Genomic DNA, 10,133 nt, shown 5'->3' on the forward strand with positions numbered 1-10,133 from the left:
TTGCATTGCAGTAGTGCTCAGAGATCTCGGGCATGGTGGTGAAGCTGTTAGAGTAGGAACTGTCTAGATGCAAAACTCAAACTTAGTTTCTTTACTTATGGGGTAGAGGATTCCAAAAATAAGGGATCTATCTGTGGGCTCATATCTGTGTTCGACGTGATACCATGCTGTTAATTCTCAGTCATTAATGAATTCTTGCTGTCTGGTTTGTTTGTTAACATTAAAGCAGTCTAACGCCTTGAAAAGAAAGCTCCAGTCACCACATGGAAACCCACCTTTGAAACGTAAACGTAAGCCATCAGTAAACTCCTTCAAGAAAGGTGCAACAGAAGCTGACATCAGGGAGAAGGGAAGTACATCACAAAAATCTCTTCCTAAGAAGCAGTTGACTGACAACCCAAATGAAGGCCAGAAAAGCAGACCTTTCATTAAGACATCCAGCCTGTTTAGAAACAACCCTGATATCCCAGAAATTCACAGGTATTTTGGACAAATGGGAGGGAAAAACCCCCCTTTGATGCCTTGAAGTTCAGTATCTTGAAGTCTTTCCCTTGCTTGGGCAAAGTAGTTGCATGGTATGTGTAGTTTCACTGCTGTTTACATAGAATAGTATTGTACAATTCTTAACCACCCTATGTGCTTTATTTTGTTTTGATTTGTTTCTCCTAACTCAGAAAAGCGGTGCAGCAAGTGCAAGAAAATGTTTTCACTACGGATTCTTTTAGCCAGTTGGACCTCCATCCACATCTGGTGAGTGGCAGGAAGGTTGTGTGCCTTGAAACATGCTTTTTTGAGCGGGGGTGCAGGTTAGAAAACAGAGAGATGCACCTTTATTCATGGCAAGTTGGACAGATTTGCCTACTTCACCTGATTTTATTGCAGTCTCTTAGCTCAGCATGCCAGCCAGTGTCCCGACCCGTCCCCAAACACACTGTCCCACCACCTTTCACTGTTTGCATTTGTAATTAAAAAAAACCCCACAGAAAACTATTTGGGAGTGCAGTATTTTAACAAGTCTGATATTTCATGATATACCAGCAGTGGTGTAAGTCTGATGAACTAAATATTTTGAGAACCTGGGAACTTTTACGTCCAGTTGTCCTGGACCGGTAATGTAGAGAATAAGCATCAGTCTTCTGGTTTTTTGCTCTATCTTGTACTACAAAAAGTAGCAAAAGAGAAAGTTTGACAATGAAACCTGTTTATTGCTCTTTAATATCTCTCTAGATATCCACTATAAACACCGTCCTAAAGATAAACAGCATGACCAGGTAAGCAAATTCATATAGAAACTTGGCACTTCGCTGCCTCTTAAAGTCAATCATCTATGATTGTTTTGTTACATGTAATTGGTTTGTGAAGACCACAGGACCTGTTAAACTGCCCCATTTGTCGTAGGGTTTGTTGCCTTCAAAATTTGGGATGAGAAACAACACAGCATGTCACTTGTCACAGATGAAGGTGGAACCTCTAAGTCCTGCCTTCGAATTTGGTACTTAAATCATAAAACTATCTTTTTTTCAATTTATCATGTCAGATGTCTATGTAGTGACTTCCCTTAGATATCACCTCTATTGATGTAGCTGCATAACAGAGATGAATGTGTAGAATTTGGGGTAAACAGTTTTGAAGCAGTCACTGGATGTTAAAACCTTAGGATTCTACCCTATGTTGCATTCGTATTTCCTAACCTGTTTGGTTTGTTACACAGTGTTCAGAAGCAAACAATTCCTGTGCTCCTGCAAGGCAAAGATGCTTTAGTGAGATCTCAGACTGGTTCAGGTCAGTATTTAATTCTCAGTCTCCTTCCCTAGGGCATATTAAACTGGATCCCAAATACAGAACCAAAACTTCATGTTCCCAGCATGGCTTATGAAAGTGACAGGCTGGGGAGGCTGGGGTGGGACTGCCGTGACACGGGCAGATGCCGTGCAAACTTCTGTGACAACGCAGTGGTGGGACTGAGTGTGATGTGCAGCTGCCAGCCGTTGCACGTGGGCCTATCCCAAGGCTCGTGCTGGGGATGCAGATCCAGGAGGCCAGCAGAGCTGAGCAGCACACGCTTACCAAAGAAACTTACGTGCTTGCTCTACAGCAGGCTATGTCTGGATGTCTCATTGTCTGTAGGTGGGTGGGGATATTTGTTTGGATGGATCTTACTGGGATACCACTACCTCTCTTTTTTTTAATTTAACCCTTTGCTGAGTTGCCAGTCATTCTTCCTTTCTGGAAACTTTCTACTTAATTACAACTTTTCTAGACTCATGACCTCAGTTTAAGAGTGGTAGGATGAATGGCACTTTAATTTGCTGGAGTGCTGCAACTGCCACTTTTTTTTTTAAATGGAAACTCTTCCAATTTTCTCCCTTTAAAAAGGTAAAACTCTTGCCTATGGGGTTCCACTTGTACAGTCTTTGCAAGGAATGAAATCCAAAATACAGGTAGGTGCAACAGAATGAAATATATTTGCTTTTGATATTAAGATTAATAAAAATAAAATCCAGGTCTTATCTTGTAGTCTTTACTGTCTCTTCTTGATACAAAGGTCAGGCAGTCTCTCTTCACTTTTATTTGTGCATGTGGCTTATGTGATCCTACTGTGCTGTTGAGATACAGATGATACAAGAACAATGTTACCCATTCCCCATTACTTCATGCAGCAGGCTAAATTCTAAATAGGCTAAATTGTCAAGTTTGGAGAAGGTAGAGTGCAGAAGAGGCAATGGTCTGGCAGCTGGGAGGACTGAAAACAAAGGTTACTGCCATGACTTTAGGAGTAATAAGTTTCTGATCTTTGACATGGAGCAAGATTTGATAATTGCTCCCAGTTTGGATCATCTGGTTGACCAGGAAATGCTGCTGCAGATTTGCCATCTCTTGTGCATTTTTTGGAAAGAGATCATCCTGAATTTTCTTATGGTTTGAAAAGTTTCCAGCCCATCCTGGATTGTTATTACTTTCTGGAGATACTACCTGCAGATTGTTGCTGTGCATCAAACATGAGAGTATTTTTGCAACTTAGAAATGCAAGAGTGAAAGAATATGTGTGTGGAATAAAATGTTGGGTATGACTTTGAGCAGGTTTCCAAGCACAAGAGAGAGAAGGCAATGCAGTATTGATATTTGAAAGACTTGATTAAAAAAAAAAGGCAGGGGGAATACCCCAAACTGTGTACAAAATTGTACCAAAACCCTTCAGAATTCACTTTGGCAGCTAATAGCAGTTAGACGCAGAAGTGCTCTGTGTATCAGTGCTACATTCTTCTTAGTGGACTTTTTCTCTTTGTTTGCAGCGCAGTGATGGGCCTTACGCACTCATATTAGTCCCAACAAGAGAGGTAGGTGGCCTTTTTTCTTTCTGTCTGAATCTAGGTGTTTGAACACTGATTTTTAGTGTGTAGATGTGGGTCCACCAGGGACTGTCTTAGGAGATATTGTCTGTGCTTTTGGTCAGATCTTGCCCTCACAGAAAAAATTTTTGCTCTCTGGATGCATATTGTAATTTTTGTTCAGTGCTGTACCAAAGTAAGAAAGAAGGAATCTCTCCAAGTTTTCCTTGTGCAATGGGAAATAATTGTGAAGACTGGAGAAAGTCTCTAGCTCAGTGCATGGGAGGGAGAAGCTTGCCTCGCTTACACAGGGGGAGTAATTAAAACCCATGAAATAAGTTTTGCAAATGTGTAGGTTTATACAAACGCTTCATTTTTAAAGCCCTTTTTTAAAAAAAAAAAATCCGTAAGTGAATGCTGAAGATGAGGCTTCCAAGAGTTGGCTTCTCTGCTGTACTCTTCTATTTGATTTATATTATTTGCCATTGCAGAGGCAATTTCAGAGGAGGGTATCAGCCTTTTTTTTTTTTGGGGGGGGGGAAGGGTCAGTAAAATGATAATAACTTCCACATGGAAAATTGATTGCAGATATCCAGTTTGGGGCACAATGTTCTCTGCAACATGCAGTGCAGTATCTTAGCTCAGCTCCAAGAAACGAGAAAGCTGTGAAGCTGTTTAAATTTTTACAGTAGCAAACTTAATGCTTCTCTAGAATGCTGTATAAATACTAAGCATGTAGGAAACTGTTTGTAAGCTTGTTTAAAGGGCTACCATTGAGAGTAGTTAGGAAGATAATTTGTAATACCGGTAGGTATTACTTTGTTGTGAAAGCAATGGCCTTTCTTTAGAGTTTGGCAAATAATAGTATGTAGCATGTGTAAGTCAGAGCATTTAAAATAGTTTTATTCCCGTAACGAAGCCCTACTCACATCCATAGATGAGTCAGGGTAGTACCATCGTCTTTCATGGACATCTTTGCTGCCACAGCAGAAATGGCTGTCAGACAGCAAATGAAACCCAACAGCTAAATGCTTCCTACTGACCAGACATTCAGGTTTGCAAGCTTTGTACATATCATCTCTGTTTTGCTGAGTGGAAAACAGACAGGTAGAAAGATCCAGTGGTATCATCACTCCACGGGTCAGGTGAGGGAGTAATGTAATCTGCCCTGACTGCCAGAAGATAACTAACCTCTGGACTGCATTTCCTTTTCATACTGGTTTTCTTCCAGAAGTTGTGCTTTTTCTGGTTTACTCCTCCAGTGGAGCAAAATCTTCTCTGGCTTCAGCTTGTTTTCCACCTGGGGCATTCACAGAAACTGGCAGAAGTCTATATTGTCCTGAGAGCTGGCTTGTGAAGCTGAACCAGTAGAGGGGTTTTTAATAGGTCCAAATATGATAAAAGGATTATGCAAGAAAATAAAATGATAACACAGCTTCTAAAAGAAAAATTAAGGACGTATTTTGAATTCTGATAATACACATAGCTAGATTATTTTACATTTTGAGACAAAGGGACTTGTAGTCCATTTTTGTAGTCCAGGTACTTTTTCAGAGCTCACTTTCTTTTGTTAATTTCCATAGCTTGCACTCCAGAGTTTTGATACAATGCAGAAACTACTTAAGGTAAGAATTCAGTGATCTGTGTTCTTCTTACTCCTTGAGCCTCTTGCTAGGATGATGCTAAACAACTTCAGTTCGTGTAAATTCAACTGAATGTTTAAGGAAATCCAGTTTTGGCAAGATTTATGATCCTTAAAGATAAATCTGTTTGTCTTTAAGCGCGTTTAAGTGTGATTTCCCTGTGGCATGTTTTAAATTATTAAATGAACAACTGAGTGATTAATTATGGTGCCTTAGTTGCACATGTTTTCATAAACAAGTGTAGCTGATTTTCACAATTTTGTTTTTAGACGTACCTACCATTGTTTCAGTCTGAGTTACGAATAGAAACTTTTACAATGAGAAGTACTAATTTGCTGAAACTAATACTAGACAGATGGGTTTCAGAGGGAGAGTAGAACTTGGTGAACTGCTTTGCCAGTTGAATGGCTGGAGAAATTAGAAGGCTTTTAAAATCATTAAATGATAGTGCTTTCCTTTTAATTGAGACAGAGTATCTTACCACGGGGCTAGAAGGTATCTAAATCATTTATCTGATCCGTAGTCCCACTCCCTCTTCTGTCTTTGAAATAATAAGGTGCTTCCAAGTCTTTTTAGTGCTGGAATTACCAAGTAAGATTATGTTGTGTCATGCTGAGGTTTAAAGTATTTCAGTCTTCTTCCACAGTAATTAGAAGTTATTACGAGTGGACTTCGGATGTCCTTCAAAGTCTGGATTGATCCCCCTTTATTATTCCTTTGTTACATATAATGTATAGTAACTATGGATATAGTATCTAACTCTAATGCCAGCTGCTGAGTTTATATTGTATGGATTTTGCTTAGACATCTTCCTTATTTTAAGCTTTAGAAAGGAACTCTTCTTGTAGAAACTATTTTGTTGGAGCATTTCTGGCAAGCAGTGACCTGTGCAACTTAAGCCTATTTACCAGTCATACATTTGTGCAGTCCTTACAAGCTGTGCTCTGCTTCTGTCCTGCATTTCCTCTTGAGCGACGCAATGGCAGTACTGTGCTTTGATTATTTCCCCTGTAAATATTGGGCAGTATTGGAGTCAGTGAAGGGTTGGACCTCATTAGAGTAAGTGGCAAAGACTCCTGCCAGTATCAATGAGACTGACATTTAATGCTCACAGACATGGTGACTGTTGTGTGTAGGTCTGTGTATGTATATATAAACTTTATAGGCCCTGTGTTTTTGTTAAATTTTCCTTGGCCACAGGAAGGTATTGCTTAAAGGCAAGATGAAGAAATAGTGTTGTAGCTTGTCTTTGAACATTTAGACTACATGAGGAGAAGGAAAAGAATTGTTATTGTGTGACTGGAAGTGGTGCAAAAATGATTGCATTTCTATCTTCCTAGAGGATGTGGGAAGCAGGTTACGTCGTTAGAACTAAAGGTACCATTGATAAGTAGCCGTGGGTGAGAGAGTGCATGTAGACTGTATCTGTTAGATCAAATCAGATGCACACTGCTGTCAACCCCAGTCCTTTCTCTTTTTGCCAAGAAAAATAATTTTTTTATTAGACTCTGTCTCTCTATTATGAAGAATATGTATTGATCTTGGTTTTCCTTTTCTCTAGCCATTTACCTGGATTGTGCCTGGAGTGCTAATGGGGGGAGAAAAGAGAAAATCTGAAAAAGCCAGGTAGGAAGCCAACTTCTTCAATTGTATTTTAGGTTCTTCTGCTCTACAGCGTTTTTATCTGTTACTTTTCTTCAGAGTGTTTTTCTTACTGGGAGAGAGGATTGTGAGTTTGGATCAAGCTGTGATCCCCTTGGATCTTACACAGACACAGTGACTGGGTCAGCAGGAAGTTTTCACTTCCCCCCGTTGGATCTATTTCTAAAATGTTGATGAGCCTTCTGAGAAGATGATCTCTTGTGTCAGTATTTTTTTTTTCTCTTCTGACAAACACCTGTATTTGCTTACCACTGAGTGCTGTCTACAGTATGTGTTATGGGGGAAATTGCTTTCTGGAGAAGAGATTTCCCGGTGTTAAAAATCTTTCTTTTCCCTTTTTCAAGAATTGAATTGTAAGCTGGTCATCCACAATGGAATTTTCATTTCTCTCTATATAAACATACACAAGAAGTTTCCTCTTGACACTGAAAAAAGTACTTGATTAGGAAAGAAAACGTAGCTTGGGTGGTTTAGGGTTTTTTAATATTATTCGTATTTCTTTCCACCCTGTCCTTGTCACTGAGTATGCCTTCGAGTGTCAGTGATGATCAAGGGTAAAATTTAGCTGTGCGAGAGATTTCAGTTTTAATCAGTGAGAAAGTACTGTCCCTGCTAATTTTACTATGGCCTTGATTTTTCTCCTCTGTAGATTCCAGTCCCTCACTCTGTATTCCTATTTCAGGGTAACTACTGCTAACCTGTACATTTTCTTTTTTTTCTTTCTTTCTTTTTTCTTGTTTCTTTTTTGTGTGGTTGGGGTTTTTTTGTATGGACTTTTTTTTTTCCTTTTAATCTAAACAGATTACGTAAAGGGATAAATATCCTCATTTCAACTCCTGGTCGCCTGGTTGATCACATCAAGTCCACGGAATGTATTCATTTCCGTCGCACTCAGTGGCTGATTATTGATGAAGCAGACAGGTAAACTTCCAAGTGTTTAGCTATGGAAAGTAATTCTTATACCCTCTGCATCATAATTCACTAAATATTTTTAAAAAATAAGAGAGAGAGCACGCATGTGATCTTAAACCATTCATGCTCAGTGGCCTCAGCCAAGCACCAGATGTCTGGGATTAGGAAGAAATGTCCCTTTTGGACAGATTATTGTACAGTTGTTCATTACAGACATTCTCTCGGTGTCTTCTGACATGTCTGACCCTGGCAAAAGCTGAAGATGGAACATGAAGCTAGATGGGCCAAAGATCCGATCAGCTCTAGCACTTCCCCTATTCCTAATTGACTCTAGTAGCTTTAAGACTTTCTCCTCATTCCTTCCTACAGCATCTTTCATCACCTCTACTGTTTTTGTAGGATCCTGGACCTGGGCTTTGAGAAGGATATAGCTGTGATACTCAATGCTTTAAATGCCGAGAGATTGACACGTCAGAATGTCCTTCTCTCAGCCACCCTCACAGAAGGTAGGTTATAGACAGATGGTGTCTCTTTTAGCTGAGTAATGCTATAGCAACTATGAAATGGTTGAGTCTGATTGTATTACAGACCAATGTGAATCCCTTTGCAGATGTGGAATAGTGCCTGTTGATTTCTTTGGGCTTACGACACTTGTCCTTTGTGACTGGAATTTCTGTCAGTGTACATGCTTACATGGTCCTTACGTATGTCTCACAAATTCCAGAGCAAAGTCACTATGAACCTGGGAAGCACTGGTTTGTTTGTTTGCTTTACAAGTACAGATTAAGGCAAAAAGCTAATGATAGGACAGCTGTTGTGTGATTTGCTCACTATCATATAAGAAGTTAGTTGCTGAGGCAGGAATTGAGCCAGGCTTCCTCACTCCTGCACTCCTGATAGAGTGAAGATCTGTTGGTTTTTTTCCCACACACAGTTAAAAACCAGGACTGACAAATGCTGTCTGTCTGGTAAAGACATGTATGTAATATAAAATAGCACAGTTGGCTGAAGCGGTGTCTTGTGATGCTTTTGGTGGAGCCCGCAGTAACTAAGCCTTGGCTAAGTCCTGAAAAGTCTGAAGTCTGTGGAGGTGTTGTACCACTGTCTGAGGCATGGCTCGTTAGTTCCTTGACCTTCACTGCTTTTCACTGGTATTGTGTTAGTTGTTACTTTTTTAATGTGACTGTATCATTGCCCTCCCCAGCAGCACTCTGGAGTGGACCTCATGTATTTTTCATTTTCTGTGATTTAGGAGTAACACGGCTGGCCGATATCAGTTTGAATGATCCCATCAGCATTTCCATAGCAGGTGAAATCCAGAAGACAGTCCAACCAGCATCACAAACAGATGGACAAGCCAGTAGTTCATCAAACTGCATGGAGCAAGAAAACTTTGCTGTTCCAAAGAAGCTGAAGCAGTATTTCATGATGGTTCCCAGCAAACTAAGGCTTGTCACGTTAGCAGCTTTTATCCTTGAGAAATGCAAGGTGAGACTCTATTTGCATTTATATTGCTAAGTAGCCCTTTTCCCTTTCCATCTCCTTTATCTGTTACTCTGTCAAGGATAGCATGGATTAGATCTAGGGCTTTGAAGTGCATCCATTGTGCAGGGAGCCACAAGAGAGCTGAGGTGCTATTGAGCCTTTCATGCTGGCAGTAAGATACCTGTGCAGCATGTACTCCTGCTTCTTTTGTGGACTCGGTATTTGATGCCAAACTCTGTAATCCTCTTCTGGATAGTTGTATCTCCAGAAGTGGAAGCCACCAAAATCTTATAATGATCAGGGAATTGCGAGAGGCCTGTGGAAATGGTCGTGTGCAATTTTCTTATTTTTCTTGCAGTTTGAAAAACACCACAAGATGATCATCTTTTTCTCCAGCTGTGAACAAGTGGAATTCTACTATGAGCTCCTTCTGAAGGTCCTTTCAGGTGGGCTAGGGTTAGAACAAGCTGAACATTCATCTGTCTCTTCTGCGCACCTACAGTTTCTACGACTGCATGGCAACATGGAACAGGAAGTAAGCATTCTTAAAATGTCAGGATACACAGTTTTATTCCTTATTCGCTATGATTTATTATGTGGTTATTTTGGGGAGGAGGGCAGAAGAGAGGACAGAGAGTCATTTCACCTCTAGGGGCCTCACTCTTCCATCTGCTAATGAGAATAAGAATATTGTCCCAGTTCTCTGGTGTACCTTGGTAGCTATATCTGAAAAACACAGCTGAAGAGGCAAGAGGTGTTATTTCAGTAGGCTAAGGCAGCCGTTCTGTATTCCCTGTGGGTGCACTTAAACTGTTTATATATCCATGGTTCTCTCTCATGCAGTCAAGACAGCCTTTTAATGCCAAAGGAGAACCTCATCCAAGCCATAAACATTACTGTCCAATAAGTTGTCCCCATTAGATGAGGATGAAGCACTTTTGCTTTGGTTTTGAAGAACAGTGTCTTGACAGACTGCTTTTTTTCCCTGGATGGAATAGTAGCAATGTAACAGTGATTACCCCAAAATAGGTCTAGGTTTTAGCCTGATAGCCCTGGATGATGAAATTGGAGCTTGTTACAGAGGGTTGAGAGGTCAGAAAGA

General features: G+C 40.3%; 1 protein-coding gene across 1 annotated transcript in view; it reads left to right on the plus strand.

The window, feature by feature from the left end:
* Window positions 1-316: 316 nt before the first annotated feature.
* The window catches only part of DDX31 (DEAD-box helicase 31), a gene marked incomplete at both ends in the record, with an annotated part of 25,650 nt that continues 15,833 nt past the window's right edge, over window positions 317-10,133 (plus strand). Inside the window, 13 exons of the mRNA XM_029085307.1 lie at window positions 317-480; window positions 675-750; window positions 1,228-1,271; window positions 1,712-1,782; window positions 2,377-2,441; window positions 3,294-3,338; window positions 4,913-4,954; window positions 6,534-6,598; window positions 7,436-7,555; window positions 7,946-8,052; window positions 8,799-9,034; window positions 9,390-9,497; window positions 9,534-9,566. Of these exons, the coding sequence (XP_028941140.1) occupies window positions 317-480; window positions 675-750; window positions 1,228-1,271; window positions 1,712-1,782; window positions 2,377-2,441; window positions 3,294-3,338; window positions 4,913-4,954; window positions 6,534-6,598; window positions 7,436-7,555; window positions 7,946-8,052; window positions 8,799-9,034; window positions 9,390-9,497; window positions 9,534-9,566 (1,176 nt within the window). The remainder of the gene's footprint in view (window positions 481-674; window positions 751-1,227; window positions 1,272-1,711; window positions 1,783-2,376; window positions 2,442-3,293; window positions 3,339-4,912; window positions 4,955-6,533; window positions 6,599-7,435; window positions 7,556-7,945; window positions 8,053-8,798; window positions 9,035-9,389; window positions 9,498-9,533; window positions 9,567-10,133) is intronic.

Source organism: Antrostomus carolinensis, unplaced genomic scaffold (assembly GCF_000700745.2).
Source record: "Antrostomus carolinensis isolate BGI_N321 unplaced genomic scaffold, ASM70074v2 scaffold14826, whole genome shotgun sequence".
NCBI classification, from domain to species: domain Eukaryota; kingdom Metazoa; phylum Chordata; class Aves; order Caprimulgiformes; family Caprimulgidae; genus Antrostomus; species Antrostomus carolinensis.